Below are 20,037 nucleotides of genomic sequence, written 5' to 3' on the forward strand. Positions count from 1 at the left end.
TATTATATTTATATAAGATCGTTTATGTTATACAATCCTTATAATTATATATATATATATATATATATATTGCTTGTTATTACAATATAATTATTAACAATAATAGAATTTTGTATTTAAACAGTTAAAAGAAAGTTGACTCCTTTCGACTTTTATGCAAAGATTTAAATATAAATATCGAGAATTGTTCGCAGATATTCCTGTCGAAGTATTCTTTTTAAATAATGAAAAATTAATATAACTATAGAATTATATGACTAATAAATACATATTGCGAGTGAACAAATTTTACTCAATCTTACAAATTCTCTTTTATGTTACCTTCGAATAAAATTATATATTATTTTTAGATATGTATATGTAATATGAAAGTATCCTAATATTGAAAATATAACAATAATCAAGAAATTTGAAATAGTACAACTTCATTCAATATATTTTGTCATTTGTTTATTTTTTAATTAATTGTGTATCTATTTATTTATTTTGAATTTATTCTTTTATATTTTTTTAAACTCTTAATTTTTATATGTAATTTAACAATATTTTATAGAATATTGATAAACATTATTATAATATCGTGACATTGGCAGATAATAAATTAATCAAAGTTTGTTACTTGAATAATAAAGGCGAATAAAAAACATTTTTATAATAAACATCTTCAATTCTCCACATTATATTAATGCAATCAACTAATCCTAATGAACAAGAAATTGAAAATATTATACATGGGCCCCAACAGTTACCACCTTTATTTAAAGGGCAAAAAATACAAAGCGTAAGCTAGTAATTATAATAAAAAAAATTAAAATTACTTAAAATCCACATTCGCGTATAATATAATTTAATAAACAAATTTTATTTCTTTTATAGGGTCCATACACCGTTATTGTAACAGATGATATGGTAGCCCAAAGGGAAAGACAAAATCAAGAATTATATAGAGCTTGGCTCCACGAGCAAAGAAGAAGAGAAATGGGGGATGAAGATTATATGGACAATTTTAAGGATTCGTTAGTGAGAAGGAATTTTATTAAAAAAATTTTTTGCATATTAGCATTGCAACTTATATATACAACAGCTGTCGTGGCATTTTTTATGTTTGTGTAAGTTGTTTATTATTTTATACAAATTTTATTTATTACTTGTTTATATTTATAAATTTTATTTCTTTCACTTTTAGGCCAGTTGCACGAGAGTTTATGTTAATTAATTGGTATATTTGGGTAATAGCTCTGTATGTAATTTTTTTTCATTTTAGATAAATAAATTATTTTAATGAAAGTTTTAAGTTCTTACATTTTGTTAGAATACTCTTTACGGTCACGTACTGCGCTATAGCATGTTCTGAATGTGCAAGACGACAAGCACCAAATAATTATATCTGCCTTTGTTTGCTGGTAAAATATAGTATAACATCTCATTTATTTGTAAATGTAAACGATTTCGTATACATTTATATTTTTTTCAGACATTGGCTATGTCGTATCTTGCTGCCTTTGTTTCTGTATTTTATACTATTGAAGTGGTTCTTATAGCGTTAGGCATGACCACATTTGTAACTATCGCAATTAGTTTTATAGCTACATTCACTAAGGTATGTATAATTGGTGTTGAAAAATCAAATAAAATGTTTTATAATAAATTTAATAAAAATAATTATTTTAATAATTCATTGTTCATTCGCAGTTTGATCTAACCATGCGAACAGGATTGATAACAATAATTGGATTAGTTGGAATTATTGCTCTTTTTGTAATGGTAATGGTAATGATATTTACATACATAAAAACATTACATATGCTAATAGGCATCATAGGAACACTCCTTATATCAATGGTTAATATTAATTCTATACAATATATATTTGATTGTTAATAATAAATATATAAAAACGAAATATTTTCTATTATTTCAGTATTTATTTTTTGACGTACAAACAATCATGGGCGGACGAAGAATAGAATTAAATCCAGACGAAGTTGTTTATGCAACTACTCAAATTTATGTTGATATCATTTTATTATATCAATACATCCTTATGTTAGTAGGTTTATTCCATGATTGATAAATATAGAAAATTATTATTGTATTCTGCATTTATATATTATGTGTTATTCTATTAAATAAGTAGCGGATTTTGTTATAATATAAACATTAAATTATTAAGATATTTCTATATAATTAATGTGCATGTTATTAATAATGTGCATATTAAAATATATGTTCCAATTACGAATCAAAATTATATATCGTTAAAGGGGAATTTAATGGAAATAGAACAAGAATTTTGAATTAACCGCTGAAAATCAAGCGATACCAAGCATACATCGATTGTATCGATTAATTCGTGAATCAATTATCGATCATTATCGACAGTAATCGTTTATAAGAGAATCGCTATTGACCTTGTATCATTTTAAGGTGAATTGTGAAAGGAGCCCTTGGTTCTTAGTAAAATCAACCGCGAAACACGAACGTTTTAAACGTTCAAATATCGATCAAGTAAGAAAAAGATATTTATTAATAAGTAAAGATAAAATTAGGAATATATAAAATACGAGTGATTTGTAAAAGAAAAAGAAAGAGAAAAAATGGCAACCATAGTTCTAGATGCAAAAGACGTTAAAGCGAATGCTTTGAAAGCTTTTGCCCAAGAATTTGGTGTCGAAGCGACAATTTGTGCTTGTGCGCCTGGTCGTGTAAATTTAATCGGTGAACATACGGATTACAATGAAGGATTTGTATTGCCAATGGTAATTTATAAACATTTATAAAATAATAACATTTATTTCTTGAATAATACTTTCAGTTATTTGATTTTTTTTTTTAATTATCGATTCATTTGATTTTTTGTCATTTAAATCGTAATATCATCATAAAATGCAAAAATATAGATACTTAACTTTGAATTATATTTGTTACACAAGTTACATAATTGTAATCGTGTTAAGTAACATCTATTCTTTCGTCAGCAATAAAAATGTTAAATACTAGTCGCGTGAGAATAGCTATTTGAACAGTTTATCTCATTAAAATGTTTTAGCGCGAAAAAAGCTTCAATTTGAAAATTACCACTTAAATTTATTATACTTATAAACGTCTAAGTTGTTTAGAAAATAAATTGAAATTTTGTAATTCTCGAAGCAACGTATTGAAGATTAAAGAGAAATAAAGTTAGTTTTGATTTATGTAGATTAGAGCTAATATTTCAAAAGTGCAGGTCGTGACCTAACGATTTATCAAGTTTGATATTTTAATATGTGATTTATTTTTGCATTCATTAAAAGAGCCCCCATTAGCAATAAATTACTGTTTTCGAAAATAAAAATTATTTTACTCATTTTTGGTCAATAAAAGTACAGAATTAATTAGATAATAATAATAAAAAATATTATTATTATTTTTACTTATTGTTTATTTTAATTTACTTGGTAATTATTTATTTTATAAAATATAATGATGCATTTTATAAAAGGAGTATTTTGATAATGAATTGTAGCAATTACAATTAGTTTTTTAATTTTTTTATTTGTGATTAATATTACTCGTTATAGGCGTTACCTATGGTCACAATAATAGCTGGAAGACCAAATGATAGGAAAGAATGTAAGATTATTTCTCTTAATGAAAATATTGGTTCATTACGTCAAGTTGAATTTGATGTTAGTGTTAAAAAAAATATAAAAACAGGAGAACCCAAGTGGGCTAATTATGTAAAAGGATGTATTGCGTATTTTCCATGTAAGCAGAGGTTTTTATCAAATATCATATATTGATGTGAAATTTAAATTTTATGTTTTCTTTTTATAAATATATTTGTAGATGATTTGTCAGGTTTTGATGCCGTAATAATCTCAACAGTACCAATTGGAGCAGGTTTAAGTAGTTCTGCTGCTCTAGAAGTAGCAACTTATACATTTCTTGAAGTAATGAGCGGTCATAAGTTGGAAAAACCTGAAGACAAGGTAATTTCCATATTTAAACATATTGATACGTATAGCTAATAGGACAAGAGTTAGATTAAATAATAACATTAAATAAAACAACTTCTATATTTGAATAAAAGTACATAGTTTACAGGCCTTGGCATGCCAACGAATAGAACATGATTTTGCTGGGGTACCATGTGGTGTAATGGATCAGTTCATTTCTGTGATGGGAAAGGAAGGTTGTGCACTTCTTTTAGATTGTAAAGATCTTTCAACCAAGCATATACCTATGAAACATATAAATAATTATGTTTTTCTAATTACAAACTCAAATGCACCTCACAAACTAAGTAGTAGTGCTTATTGCAAACGCAGAGATTGTTGTTACGAGGCTGTAAAGAAGCTTAATATAAAGAGCTTAAGAGAAGCGACGCTAGATAGTATTGAAGGTGATTTTATTAACAATATTTTATTATCATTTATAAATATTGACAATAGAAAATTTAAACTAACATTTATTACTACTATTTTAGTATTAAAATCACAGAATGCTTCTGAGGAGATGTTGAAAAGAGTTCGTCATGTAGTCAGTGAAATTCAAAGAACAATTAATGCTACAGTTGCTCTTGAAAATGGTGATTTCGTACAGTTTGGTCGTTTAATGAATGAAAGTCATGAATCTTTACGAAATGATTATGAAGTTTCTTCCAAAGAACTTGATATTTTGGTAGCTGCAGCTAGAGAAGTTAATGGTGTTTTAGGAAGTCGTCTAACTGGGGCAGGTTTCGGCGGTTGCACTGTTACTTTATTAGAAAAAAAAGCAATTGATAATGTTATTCAAAATATAAAAGCAAAGTTAGTTATATTATATGTTAGATTTTTTAATTAACACAATGGTTACACAAATATAATATTACATTTATTTGTTAGGTATACTGGAACTCCATCCTTTTATATTGCAATCCCAGCTGATGGAGCAAGAGAAATGAATATAAACTATTAAATGTGAGTGATCAATGTAATATTATTAATTAATTTAAAACAGAGCGAATTACTCTTTTTATTGTTCTTTAATCTTTCTTGACACAATAGACAAAATAAATGTATCATGAAAATTTATTATCTGTTTATAGGAAAATGGAATTCGGAAAATAAGATATGTAATAATAAACAAACAAGAATCTTTATAAAATAATTCAATAATATCTAATTAAAGGGGCAAATAATCCAGTCAAATTAACTAATAAAAATTGACAAATAAGATGAAAAAATTCCAAAGTTTAGAAATTTTGCATAGTTGTTCATTCGAGTGTTTTTTTTACAACATATTGAAAATCCTCGACGGTGTTCCTGGAGGAACAAGGTTTCTTTTTTTATTTTTTCTTAAATATCTTGGAAAATATTGAGTTTCATTAAACACTGATGCTATACAAAATTAAACTAGGATAAATTCTCTGCAAAAGAGGTCTTATTCATTTTTTTTTGTAGTGTTAATATTTTTGAAGATAGAAAGAGAGAAAAAAATTCGAAAAAATTCAAAAAGGAAAAATTTACAGCTTTATTTATACAATTCTAATCATAAGATACATATATTACGTTATACATGGTGTTTATTATCTATATAGATTATATGCGGTGTACATTGTATACCTAAATATCTTTTCGGCTAATTATGATGTAAAAAATATTTTGTACATAATGTGTAAGATGCCAAAGAACACAAGAAAGAATATTTTTCTCCCAAGATCATTTCATTCTGAGTTATCAAGATTATTCATGTTTTTTGACATATAACTACATTTTGTTCTTTTTTTATTGCATTGTATAGCTGATTGTAAACTATATTCGCATTATACCAAAGAATTTTTAATACATACCAATTAGTCAGGTACATATTGTAATATTTAGTAATATGGTGTATAATAAAAGATATTATTACAAACGTTTCACCGATTTGTGCTTGATAATACATAATTCTTGTTTGTTTTTTTTTGTTTTCTACATACATATACATATATGTACAATTTGTTCTGCTTTAATCTTTTTTTTACGGTTAAGATTATCGTTATTCTTATCATAAAGCTTAAATATACAATCAGTCAGACGTTTTTTGACAATTTTGGTTAACGAATACATTTCGTTCAATTTTTTATCAATAAATAAGGATCCTTAGTCATGCAATATATGTAAAATCTTACAATTAGAGCAGTCAAAAAACGTACGACTGTTTTTCTCTATACTGAAAAGGTTCATTAATTAATAATTATATTAAATAATACATTATATTATACATTACAAACAGCATAATACTATTATACGGGATTTTTGTTAATCAAACCTTCTATAAACGATCATTCTACATCGCGCGGACGGCTATAATGAAAAATTATATAACAAAAAATAAAAGAATATTATTAATTACATAACAACTTCGGCGGATCATTTTTTCATACGTAAGCAACAGTATAATATAAATCAGGTCAATATAAATATCAAGTATAATATAAACGCAGTTGGCATTTTAATTCTAAAGTGCTGACATAATACTGTTACCTGCCAAAAGCGAAAAGAAAGACGGTCTTCTGTGTGTTTATGGAATCATCAACAATATTCACATTTATTCAATACCTGCTTATAGTTGTCATTGAGATATCCGAATATTCTGAAATACAAGCAAAACAAAATTATTAATCATTGAAATTAATATAAATCAAACTTTAAATATAAATATAAATTAACATATTGTTGATATCGGCTATAATATATTACAAGTTATGCATTTCACATCGATCGTGTTTATAAAAAGAATATTAAAACTTAACAATATAAAAATAAAGTAAATACTATTATTCAACATAATCAATGTAATACTATAACACATCAACTTTAATACAATTTTATATTTTAATAATAAAATAAGTTATATGAATGAGAAAAATAAGTGTGGGTACTCGCAATCAGTTTGAAAAGTGTTATTATTATTGATAGAAATGTACCTTTAAGACAATCATTTAATTCGAGTTCACTAGAGCTACACTTCAAACTTGATGGTTTTACTCCTCTGAAGATTTCAATGATGCTAGGCTTTAAATTGTGAAAGATCAATGGTTGACCACGTTTTGAGAAATCTTCTATCAAATTCTTCACCCCCTAAAAATAAAATGATGAAAATAAGAAAAAAAAAGATACATTAAATTTGTATTTTCTTGAGGCTTTAACCTTAGCAGCTGTAAAATCAACAGCTTGAATGTGAGTAGAATCAATAACAATGGGTACTGTTACACCCTGTTTTGTTCCCTGTTTACTAATTACAGCTCGGACGTACTCGACACTTGGAAAGACGAGACTTCTATCTGGAGTTATAACAAGATATTCGCAGCCATTTATGCTCTAGAAAAATATACCAAAAATATATAATTTTATATACTGAATATTGTTTTAGAAATGTGAAGAAAAATGTTAGTTATTCACCGTAGCTTTTTGGACTCGCAAAGATGGTCTGGCCGATGCATAAAGCAAAAATAAAAGATTAACACCGATGCCGATCACTATACCTAATTCTAATCTCACAAAGAGACAGCATAAAAATGTTACGATTGCAGGCACCAGATCGATCTCTAAAAGAAATATAATTTATTGATAATCAAATCTGTAAAATAATATATATTGCAATACATGATTAAAAGTATATTTGAAAGTATATGTTATCATGGGTATAATAATATAATATAGAATTAACAAATGTTAAGATTCAGATTTCGCAAGATGCATACACGTACTTTTAGTTCTCCATATTGGCTTGATTACATGGAATTCAACCATAAAGACCACAGCTGCTATGATAACTGCTGCGAGTGCTGCCTTAGGAATATATCGAAGATATGGAGTAAGAAATTGTAATGATACTAAGACGAGAAGACCTGTATATATTCCACCGAAAGTTGTCCTAACACCAGAGGAATGGTTAACAGCACCTCGACTGAGCCCACCACTGACTGGCATCGATGATACGAAAGAGGAAATTACGTTGCATACACCCAATGCTAACATTTCTTGAGTTGCGTCTATAGGATTGCCATCATCTAAGAAAAAAAATTGTCAGCTTTATGTAATATAAAATATTAACATTGTAACTAAAATTCTATACAAGTAGCGTATCTGAATGATCTGTGCAAAGTTTGGAAGTAAGTTCTTGAAATCTGAATAAGCAGAAAATATCCCAAGAATATGGAAACGCTTACTTTTGAATTTATAAAGCATAATTGTATAAAAGTACAAACTGTAATAAACTGCGTTTATTTATTTCTTCGGCTTTACAAAGAACATAATAGGACGGACAGCCCATTAAATATAAACACATTGGGTGTAGAGTCAATTTCATTATACTTTCTGTTCGATCGACAGAGACAGGGTTCAGTGACATTAAATCGAAAAAAAAAATAAACATAGCTCTCTCAGAATGAAGCGATTTCAACTAATGTCATTTCAAGAAACACGTTCACCGATGTGTTCTAATATTATATGAATTAGCAAGTTTTTTTTTATAAATTTGACATTGTCAGTTGACATGGATCGACACATAAATAAAAATTACAATGTCAGTCTAACGTCAATTTGACATGGTAAATTTTTCAATTGTTACAAAAAAACTTACTAGCAGCACTGTCATTGTAATTCCAAAGGCAAAGGTTCGCGACTCCATATGTTCATAAGACATTTTCTGTTTAATTAGATCCTTGGAATTTATGCCAAAAAGTTATGAGAATAAGCACATTTTGTGGACCACCCTTTATAATATTATAAATAGTAAGTTCTTACTGAATACTTTGGCGATGGAAATAGTTTCCAGAAGACTTAATAAAGGTACGACTAGACATCCAGAACCTAATTCAGTGACCATGTCACTGAAGTGATAGGTCTCATTACCGGTACTCGATTGGAAAGGTGGCAAATGAAAATTCGGTAAACCTGCTTTTACTTCTCCCGTTAAAATGACTGGTGATGAGCCAAGATAAATTTCCAATAGCCAACAAATAACAGCACAAATGACAACTATTAAGATATTTCTGGCAGTTGAGACCAACCAAATAAGTTTTCTCAGCGATAATTGAATTTTTGTTGGCATCTTTACATTTCTTGTCATTATCGGCAAATCTTTGGCTTTCTGCAGATGGATATATGATCATGTTGCATGCAAGGTAACTAAAGAATAGATCGATTTAATCATAACAAATTTATCATACTAACCCTGAGAAGTAACAAAACGATTATGCATACAATTCCTAATGTAGTGTCCCATGGTCTCGTATCACTAATCTTTTCAAAGATCATTTGCCAGACTTCTAAGAACTTTCCACCAGATATATTAATTCCTAAGATATCTTTCATTTGACTGGTAGCAATGATGATTGATGCGGCTGAAGTGAAACCAACTGAGACTGGTCCCGAAATAAAATCGAGTAAGAAACCTTTTAAGTAGAAACAAGAAATACATATTATTTTAGAGAGAAAGAGTCTCATTTTATATAAACTAAACGTAAAATTGTTTTCTCTTATCTACTCAATCAAAGTGATTAAATGAAAAGATCTATATGGACTTAAATAACAACTAGCGAGAAAGGATATGAAGTTAGTGCTTATACTCCGCAACCTATTAATTGCTTTTCATGCGATCTTTATCACGGTTATTATAGCATTTTCTTGAAATCATTTTGATTTTTAATTGTCTCTGTGATATCACCTAATTGCAATATGCCCATTAGTAAGGATATACAGCCAGAAACGAAGGTCAATAAAACAGCAAAGTCTGGTCCTAAGTGAGACTTTTGAAGGGTTTCTCTTGTTAGGATTGCAGCTATCGCTGTTGGTCCTACTGGAACGTCCTTACAAGAACCTAAGATAGTATATACGAAACATGCCATAAAAGATGAATAGAGGCCATACTGAAACACATAAAAATATTTCTCATTTAACGTAAAATAAAATAAATAAGAAAATAAGTATTTAATTAATGTTTAATAAATATTCTCTTTTACTGAGTGCATATGTAATATCATATTCAAAAGTTTGGTATTATATATGGTAATGGTAATTGGTTAAGGTAATTAATAATAATAATAATAATAATAATAATAACAACAATAATAATAATGTATACATATATATACTAATCTCATTTTCTAAAAATATGTTGAAAAATATTAAAATGTTCTTGTATTATTATTTCTTTAAATATCATGCATTCGCATTTCTTTATACTTATGGGGCTATTATTAAAATAAAAAAAAATGAAATTTTAATAGAACCGTTAAAAGGTTTATTTAAATGATTAATCAATGCACTTACTTGTAGAGGTAGACCAGCAACATTGGCATAAGCTATGGCTTGTGGTATGACTGTTAAACCAACGGTGACTCCAGCTACCAAATCATTTGCTATAAATTCTTTACGATATTGTGGTAACCATGCTAGAATAGGTATCCTTTTGTAAAGCAACTTTTTTTACACGTTTTTTTTATTCTTCGACATAACCAACTCTTCATTGACGAAAGTAGAATAAAGTTATTGGTACGGTTTACTAAAATTATAAATGTACAAAATAAATTTTATAAGTACTTTTTATTTTTTAGGTGAAACTTCTTAGGTCAATTTATTTTAAGCTACATGAAAAAAGAGAGGGAAGTATTTATAAGAATAAATTCTATTTACTATGCATATATTATTTTCGTTATAAGTGTGTATATAATTTTCGGGAAGTGTCCTATTTTTGACTGTCTTTCATAAAGGAAAATTGTTGTTGGATTTCAATTGAGTTTTACTTCTATCGCATGTATGTGTCACGTACATTTATTTAATATATTCCTATTTCTCTATTTTTTTTTGGTCTACGATTTATATACGTAGGTTACATTTCAATAAAATGACTTTGGTGAGTGATATTACCAATCACGAGCATGCGTGATTGTTATGTATTTCCCTTATTATGTATTTATATTTTCGCGTCGATATTTTCGGAAAAATAATGTTTTTTTCTACAAATATATAATTGAAAATCCAAAAATTCGTTCTACAATTATTTAATAATATTGAAATTGCTAAACATCGCTTGTTAAATATGTCTTTTAGATATGTCCCTATAGAAGAAGAAGAAGAAGAAGAAGAAGAAGAATACTCACCGTCATCTTTGCTCTCTTTCTCGTCTTTGCTAGAAAGATGGATAATGGCCAGTCTAGTTTCAAGGTTATTACTTAGATCAGGATCGTTGTTGTTAAAACCGGTCAGTCTAACTTCTTTGTAATTTTCAAGATCGTATTCTTCTTTGACTGTATATTTAGCCATTTTTCATCAAGCTCATCAATTTTATATATATATATATATATTTTTTTTTTCTTTGAAAGGACAAGAAAAAAGGAAGAGAGAGAGGAAAGGAGGAAAAGGATAGGATGGATGGTTTGGATTCGTTAGAAATTTCTTCTCAATAATATCGATGTCGTTTCTTCGTCCTTTCTTCTCTTTGATACCAAGGTCACGAACGATCAAATCTTAATCAAGTAGACTCCATTCTTCGATTCGATCATAAGCGACGATACTGAAAAGTGATCATTAATTTTATCTCACAATCAGCTTTAAATCGTCCTCATTAATAGTATGATTAATCATTTTATTTTTTTCTTTCCATGTTTGTTTGAAAAATGATTTTATGCATCTAATATGTAAATATTTATAAATGAATATAATGGACAAATAATAAAATAATAAATGGAGAGATCATATAATAATAATAATAATAATAATAATAATAATAATAGAAGATTTTCGGCTCTTGTTTACAAATCAATACACATAATCGGATAATTGTCGATACATTGTACGCGTGAACTTCACCTACATTCCATCGCAAAGTGGATACTATAAAGCAATTATCTACACTCATTCTTGTGCCATATGTATATTTATAACTGTCGTAATGTAATTACATAAGAACACGATTAATTGCGTTACGCTCCAGTCATCGGTACATCGGTACATACTACCATTACTGTTGGTGGTGTGATGCTGGATGAACAAAAAATCTTCATAAAAACGTAGGTCGTAAAATGTATATACGTCTCGTAAAATTTCATATTCATTCAATTGTTTCCAAATAAACAAAATTAAGAAGTTACCTTTTTTTCACGTTTATAAAAGTCGAATTTTGCGATTGAGAGATAATTAATTGGCAAATAGGCAAAGATAACGAATGACGTTATATTTTTATTTTACTTTTATTTTTTTCACTGACTGCACTTGAAATCTTTTCTCTTCCTTTTCTTTTTTATCTTTCTTCAACTATATTACTTTGCTATCATAGTCACGTTTCACGTTTTCCATTTAAAAAAGAAAGAAGAAGAAGAAGAAGGAAACAAATTTGTTTTGTCTTGAAAAATTTGATATATCCTTTGGAGTAATTTGAAAAGTATTTATATTTTCTTTTTTCTTTTTTTTCAGAGATATAAAAAAGACTTGGCGAACTTGAACGTTCGAAGAACGCGAAGAGTGAAGTTCTCGGACAGTTTAGTAACAGACCGTTGTTTGTACTTGTATAATTCGATATATACCGTTAGTAACGTGATCGCGAACGATTAGGATAATGAATCGATCGCGATTACGTTCGATGCAAAATTTCTAATTATATATTTATTATATTATAATATCTATACAAACCAAAATATATGCATACTTTTTCATTTTTGTAAAACGTTAAAACCTTTGTTTGACAGTATTGGTAAGCCCACAACAATACTTTTTCTTTTCAATTAAATACGAAATCACGTTTTTCAATGCGATTGACAGTAAGCTACGACATTCTACCTTTCGATTTCCTTTCACATTTTATTACGATCCTGTTATAATATATATGCTAAAAGACGGTTTTCTTTTAATTATGCGTTTGACGTCAAAGATCTTTGTCAAAGATTAATCGTAATTAACTTTTCTTTAATTGTTATTTTTTATTTAACATTATTTGACATTTTTCATTTTCTTTATGTATGCACACGCAATGGAAACAATTGTAATTATTGTGATCAATTTATTATATTTTTCTGTTTGTATTGAAAATAAATATGTAAAAAGGGGGAATGATTTATTCGTATACGATACTACTGCTAACGTTATTATGCAATGTATCGAGACTTTTTTATTTTATAAAAGGAAACCCCCTTCTTCTATTTCGACTACGAATATTACGATCACGAACGCAAAAATGACGCGTTCAAGTTGGATCGATTTTCGAATATGTATGTATATATATATTTGTAATGTTATTTCAAAATGAAATAATAGATTATAAGACAATGATTATAGAAAATTATATCCGGTTATTGTAAAAAACGAAGGTATATAATAATGTTATTTAAAAAACTACAGAAAAATAGAAAAAGAAGAATAAAAGAAGAATGGGATATAAAAAAGACCAATACTATTTGATCATAATACGAAAGAGAAAGCGTATATTTTGAAATATCTCGTGTACGATTGTCGTTGTCTTATGTATATACCGACTAATCCAATGACTATTACTTTCTTAACGACTATTACTTTTCTTATTTTTCAATATTGTATATATTTTTTCTTTAAAGTTACACTTTATATTCACAAGCATTACTTTTTTTTCGCAAATGCATAAGCACGTGTATTATTCATTTACCGATAATCTTGAAATTTCATAAAATCATAATTTTTCAAAGAAATTCTTTTTACTATACGATGTATTCCTAAAAATAGTATAAAGTCCAAAATAATAATGATAGCCGATTGTTATAACGAATTAATTGGTTATCTAAATTATAAATAAAAATAATAAAAGAAGGAAAAATATAATCACACAAGAATTTTATCCTTTCGTTTCGCAGAATCCATTCACAAGGCTTTACCTGAGGAGAGTCCTTGGAAAAAGTGATAATCAATCGGATGATATACACTCGTAAAGTTCCTTTTTTTCATTCGTTTGCGATAATAAATTAAACAATGGTTATGGTAATAAAATAATGTAATAGTTTTATATAATGTATAATAGATTGAAAATTTTGTCTTTCTCAATGACACCTTTCGATACCTGACCAATAAATCAATGAAATTTATTGTATCGGTCAAGGTCGGAAAGGAATGAATTTTCAAATCATATTGAACTTTTCAAAGTTTTTTTCTCTGTAATATGTAAGAATTTGTTATTATTAATTGCCAGTATATTATTTAACTGTAATGATTCAAAGGAAATTAGTACGTAATTCAACATAGCTAGGCCATTGACTTTTCAATGATTTCACTTTTTTACTCGATGTTTCAAATCAATTAACAAAAAGAAGAACTAGTTATATAGCTAGTTATATAGCTCACCCTATTACACAATAATAATTATTATTAATTTTAATAACATAAATGGAGACTAAAAAGTAAAATGGTTAATTACTGCATTTAAAGTACATTTCTTTTCAAAATTACTTTACACAATTAACAAATAAAATATGATAATAACAATGAGAAGAAGAAAAATGAAACATCATTAAATTAAATTTCTTTTTTATTTATTTATTTATATTGTTTTCTAAGCTAATGTAGGATATTTCAAATGAAAAAAGGGATTTTTGTTTTCGTAATGGTAGTAAATGGCCGTATTAGTGTGCTATTCAGTGATCCCATTCGTACGATAATTATCGTACGCGTCACATAATTTGAAGCATTATACGATCCAAAATTTAGTTTGTACGACGGTTGTCGGTTGCAGCGCACCCTAGCGCACACAGTTTGACTATTTATTTGTGACTAGAGCCAGGTAATAATTGAAAATAGTTGAAAATAGCTCGGGAACACATAAAAAGCCAGGAAAAACGTGAAAAATAAAATTAGAAGACGAAAAAGGATCAAGTTTGAAAAAGGAAGAAAAAAAAGGTCATCAAGTTTGAAAAAGTTGGTACTTTAACTCTTTTTGCAGATATTTTTGCAGATTTTCAAATCTGCAAAAAAAAAAATTCTGAAAATCAGAAATGTCAAATCCAAAATTCCTAAAATTCCAAATTTTTTCCTGTGCGTACGATAATTTTACGGCCCTGTGTCGATCAGACAAGCTGAAGTCTCTGGGATCACTGGTGCTATTCCTTCAGTCGTGGCACGTATATGTAAGTGTATAAGAAGAAAGTTTATTAGAAAAGGCCTATAATTCTACATAAAGCCGGATAATGCTTTCCCCGTACGAGTTAAATATCTAAAACGGTCTACTCTTTTTAACGCTTGCATTCTTTTTTCTTTTATTATTAGCAAATTTGTTAGCAAATAATATTTCAATCTACATCAAATTTTCTTTTAAAAGCTGTCCAAAACTCGCATTTAATACTCCTCATATTCTTAATAACTCCTTTTTTTTTACTTCTTAAGGGTTATGTATCAAGTAATACATCATTGTAACACAAAAATATACACAAGTCCACTATAACAATAATAAAATATTATACTAATAATGCAAGAACGAAGGACGCGATAACGCACGCACGATTGCCGGATTATTACACATGAATTTCATCTCTCTCTCTCTCTTTCTTTTTTTCTTTCTTTTTTTTTATACCAAAATCTACAAATATTACACGTGGTGGTAAATTGTTTAACTTGACGTTCTAATCAATTTAATTTAAAATTAATAGATGTCACGTGTTAGGCATGTGCTATCGTTCATTGTACTCACATGCGCGCGTTCCTACATTTACACATACGGATTTTGTTTTTATTAAGTTTGACATAATCATTGTGTGTGTGGAGAATTCTCGAGCGTATTAACCAATGAGTTTATTTATCGTATTTTAGCACGTAAACTCACCAAAAGAGAAAATAAGAAGAAGGAAGAAAAAAGGAAATAAAAAAGATTCGTAAGTAATGCTAATGTACACATAATTTCTTGAAAGCTTACCGTTATTATAGCTCTCTCGTTCGCTTACGTTGACATCATTTTATATTCGACACTTTGATATATCGACATACGGTTTTTGGAATGTTCGCGAATACACTTTAATAAATATATAAATATGTATCACTAGGGGCGTGCATGCACACACATACACATACACACACAAACACAAGATAAAACGAAATTTGACGAAAATAGGTAATATCAATTTACTCGTTTATTTTGTTTCTCCTTCGTTCTTTATTTTGATATAAATGAAGAGAGATATTTATTATTAAATAAAGAAAGAAAGAAGGGAGAGATGGAAGGAGAAATAAAACTGAACGGTAAACTCAGTTCACTGTAGACTGATCACGAACGTTAAAAGTCCGCTCACTTCTCATAAGAAGCAAGTTGGTTACTTCGTAAAACACGCGCGAATGGGGCTCTCTTCCTTTCGTGTGGGAGTCAAAGTTGGCGGCTCACCTGCACGCGATCACCTGGAAGCGATTGCCATTTGGTTGGTCCGTATAATGTTTCGTGTACTTCCCCCCCTTCCTACTAACAACTCTCCTTTTGTTCCCTTGTTTTTATCCTGTATGTGTATTCTATATATGTACAGTACAGTATATTAATAATATTCATTTATAATAAGAATGCACAATTTTATTTATTTCTTTGGGTTTATAAGTTCAATCTTTATTTGTATATAAAGATATATTATAAATTAGTAATAACTATATGGGAAAAATGATTGTCTAAGATATCATTTATTTTGAACATATTAAAATTGACTTACTACAATTACAAAGAAGTAAGAGAAATATTGGCGCATTAATTTAGCACGATTAATTTAAAGAAATAACTAACATTAACTAATATACGCAATAAGCTTAAATATAAGACATAAAGAATTCGACAAACAGATTTTGTCGTCCTTTTAATATTTATGAGAATGTCATTTAGTGATAAGATAACGATACGCATGTGAAACATATATACACGTACATTGTATTTACAATTAAAGAATATTTTGTTGAGACAATTTATTCTCATCAGCTATTATTAATGTATCTCACTGTACATATATTCCCTTTTTTTCTGCACCTCTTAATTTGTGGTATCTCAACTATTCAGTCATAAGTTGAATTAGAGAGCGTTTGCTATTGGCAACGACAATTTGCGCGACTTTTCTTTTCGTGTATCAACTATATTTCGAAGGAGATCGTATGTTCCTTTTTTATTCGTTCTTGTTAAATCGATCGAACAAGTGTAGATACGAGAAGAAAATAATAATAATAAAAAAAACAAAGAATTGGCATTACGATGAATGTTGGTACGTGTGAAACGATAAAACGATAAAATGGCATGTGTGTGTATGTGAATGCAGTTTTTAATGTAAAACATATACAAAATGAGTCAATACAAAATCAAGTTGATTTATAACACCGTTTTGAATTATTCGCAATAAAACTTCGACAAATATTATTCATTATTATTTCATTGATCACGTTAGCAATTGTGTATTTAATCAAAACGAAATAAAGTTGTATAGTTGCATAGAAGGATTATACGTGTAACTTTAAGTCAAGCAAAAAATAAGCCAGTTTAAAATGGGTTAGATAGAAAGGTGCGTAGTTGTTAGTCAAGCATACGAAACCAAAACCAGTTTGCTCTTCGATACAAAAAAAGAAAACGCTCGGTCCTTGCTTTTAACACGCATAAGGTCTCTGCCAAAATTATCACTTAGGAAGTCCGCTATTCTTAAGTTTCTTTTTTGAAATGTACATATGTACATTTTTATTTTACAACATTTCTAAGTAGCGTATGTATTATATCCAATAACAACAGTCTTCTATATATATAAAGGAAGTACATAAGTAACGATTGTTATAAAAAAAAACCAGTAAAGAAGGATAAAGGATTTAGATTTAGTTGTCGATGATAACAGAACATTAAGTAATTTATATTGACGAATAATTGGAACATGATTATTGAAGCGATGAGTAATGTTTATCAACTAGATATTACGAAATAACTAAAAGAACAAACTCTTGAACGATTTTTCGTTTTATTCATGCGTTCGTTTGTTCGTTCGTTCGACAGTAGAAAGAGACAGATGCAAAAGGATCTTTTTTTTCTTTTTTTTTCCTGGCGTCACTTCAATTGTTATCTTACGTTGACTTCCGGTTCCGTTACATCATACTACCGATCGCTTACGAATGGCACATTACGAATGGAATTCGCGCAAATTACGATCTTTACAATTTTTCTGTTTACCGATGATACACGATCTCGCGCAATCAAAACATATTTTTGTTCGAAAAAATATTGCAAAAGCTATTTAACGATTTCCTTGAATTTCGATGATGATCGATGCTGATCGAATTACCGTGAAATTAATCATTTTCATGCTACTACGTAAGAATATTCATGACAATAAGAGCTTCTTTTTTTTCATCTCTTTTTTCCCCTTTTGGTTTACAATGAAGAAAAGTTCATTTATTATAAACGCGTAATATGATTACGAAAACTATTATTAAGGATAAAATCAAACCTGACATTTTATATTTTTCAACGAAAAATATTAATTTCTACTGAAAAAAGAAAAGCTAAGTTTATACCTAATTGGAATTTTACCGTATAAAAGTATATATATAATAACAGGAAAAATTAGACGATGTCTGTTATTAGTTGGGAAGTACTGTAAAATTATCTGTTTATAATTCTTTAGGTATTATACTACAATTTCCTTTTGACTGTTCTCACTTTCCCTCGCAATTTTTGAATTAGGATAATAGAAGAAAAGAACAATCCTATTTTGAATTACGGCATATAATAGCAAATGAGATGTCGTTAGAATTAATTAAGCTTCTGTTGAAATTGACTTTCGAAACATATTTTCTGATGAAATAATTTATTGGATAAAGGTCATTAATATTTCTGTATTTTTTATACACAGCAAGTAATCGCATCAATTATGTTTTTAAAATGATACTCAAAGCGATAGTTTGGGTAAGAAAAGAAAAAGAGAACAAATAATTGACAAAAATAAAAAATTGTAAAAAAATTATTGAGCAATTGACTTAAAGACAGATATGTGAAATATAGTGACGAGGTGGCCGAGTGGTTAAGGCGTTGGACTGCTAATCCAATGTGCTCTGCACGCGTGGGTTCGAATCCCATCCTCGTCGATACGCTTTTTGTTTCTTATTCTTATATTTCGCTTAAACCATATAATACTATCATAATTATATATCAAACAAAAATGTATTTTGTTTTAACTCGCAGTTGGAAATTGTGTCTCTCTTTAAAAATCCTTTCCCCTAATATTACAAAATTTTGGAAAAACCTTATGACTCTCTCTCAAGTGTTCGTAAATATTTTTACGAGAGAGAATCTTGCGTTGTTAATTTATCAACGTATGGTAATTCGTAGAATTACTAATGTGGAGACGCGCGCGCGCATCTCTCTTTTATCTTTTATCTAAAGTTACACGCGAATAAGGTAGGAATCTTTTTATACAGTATTTATCGACATAGGTTTCTGATGAATAAAATCGAGATGAATCGAGGGATGGATCTAAAATTAGTAAAATTGTTAAAAACGTTTTTTTTATTAATATTATATATGATCAATTTTATTGGGTAAATGATTTGTTTAACTTTATGCTAATTCATTTATTTATAAGACAAAATAAAACAAATATTTATTAGTAATGTCTCGGATTAATAAAACGGATATTCTTAACGAGGATCCACATAAGTATACGTTACGTAGCTAATTATGCAACTTTGGAATGTGCTTTCTGTCTTTCCGATTGTAATTTTTTCTTCTCATGGTAGTTTCACACGAAAGTATTCTTCATCTCTACAAAGACGAAAGAAGAGAAATGACGTTAGTCGACGACCTTAGTTTTCTCATCCTTAATCTGGGAAAATATAAGGAAGGTTGAAACATGTGTAAGGAGGTATAAATAAAAGGAACATAATGTGGGAATAATTAAATATTACTAGTTAAACGGATTTTCCGTATTTAATTTCTTTGTATAACGTTATATGATCCGTCACTTCGATTTTAATGTATGTATGTAATGATGGCAATAATTTAATGTGAAATTCAAAAAATTATCAACGAATTGATTAATACGTCTAATCTAATGGAATATACAATATATCTCTCAATATA

General features: G+C 28.3%; 3 protein-coding genes and 1 non-coding gene across 8 annotated transcripts; 3 read left to right on the top strand and 1 right to left on the bottom strand.

The window, feature by feature from the left end:
- The first annotated feature begins 18 nt into the window (after positions 1-18).
- LOC107070595 (protein lifeguard 3) lies at positions 19-2,391 on the top strand. Of its 2 annotated transcripts, XM_089174657.1 has the most exons (8): positions 19-781; positions 877-1,109; positions 1,187-1,240; positions 1,313-1,403; positions 1,475-1,600; positions 1,693-1,842; positions 1,922-2,046; positions 2,265-2,391. In XM_089174657.1, exons 1-8 carry the CDS (start codon positions 686-688, stop codon positions 2,272-2,274), a joined length of 885 nt encoding a protein of 294 aa, XP_089030783.1. In that variant the 5' UTR covers positions 19-685; the 3' UTR covers positions 2,275-2,391. The 2 variants fall into 2 exon arrangements, with proteins under 2 accessions (XP_089030783.1, XP_015184439.1); XM_015328953.2 differs by lacking the exon at positions 2,265-2,391 and having other exon boundaries at positions 1,922-2,176.
- A 12-nt stretch (positions 2,392-2,403) lies between these two features.
- Positions 2,404-5,881, top strand: LOC107070594 (galactokinase). Of its 4 annotated transcripts, none has more exons than XM_089174654.1 (7): positions 2,404-2,508; positions 3,561-3,747; positions 3,829-3,971; positions 4,087-4,384; positions 4,469-4,790; positions 4,866-4,940; positions 5,069-5,881. In XM_089174654.1, the coding sequence occupies exons 2-6, from the start codon at positions 3,570-3,572 to the stop codon at positions 4,936-4,938; spliced, it is 1,014 nt and encodes a 337-aa protein (XP_089030780.1). In that variant the 5' UTR covers positions 2,404-2,508; positions 3,561-3,569; the 3' UTR covers positions 4,939-4,940; positions 5,069-5,881. The 4 variants fall into 4 exon arrangements, with proteins under 4 accessions (XP_089030780.1, XP_089030779.1, XP_015184438.1 ...); XM_015328952.2 differs by having other exon boundaries at positions 2,428-2,759; XM_089174655.1 differs by lacking the exon at positions 2,404-2,508 and adding an exon at positions 2,805-3,179.
- LOC107070593 (sodium-independent sulfate anion transporter) lies at positions 5,470-19,915 on the bottom strand. The gene is given in 12 exon segments (XM_015328950.2): positions 5,470-6,597; positions 6,932-7,085; positions 7,155-7,325; positions 7,407-7,552; positions 7,715-8,017; positions 8,754-9,099; positions 9,183-9,403; positions 9,676-9,877; positions 10,281-10,438; positions 10,441-10,512; positions 11,111-11,523; positions 15,874-19,915. Coding segments are annotated over 11 exon segments (1,977 nt in total). The 5' UTR covers positions 11,274-11,523; positions 15,874-19,915; the 3' UTR covers positions 5,470-6,556.
- Positions 18,962-19,043, top strand: TRNAS-GCU (transfer RNA serine (anticodon GCU)). Its single transcript has one exon. It is a non-coding gene; the product is annotated as a tRNA-Ser (tRNA).
- Positions 19,916-20,037: the final 122 nt, after the last annotated feature.

Source organism: Polistes dominula, unplaced genomic scaffold, assembly GCF_049000335.1.
Source record: "Polistes dominula isolate Pdom_NZ unplaced genomic scaffold, Pdom_raw_medaka contig_16, whole genome shotgun sequence".
Taxonomy (NCBI): domain Eukaryota; kingdom Metazoa; phylum Arthropoda; class Insecta; order Hymenoptera; family Vespidae; genus Polistes; species Polistes dominula.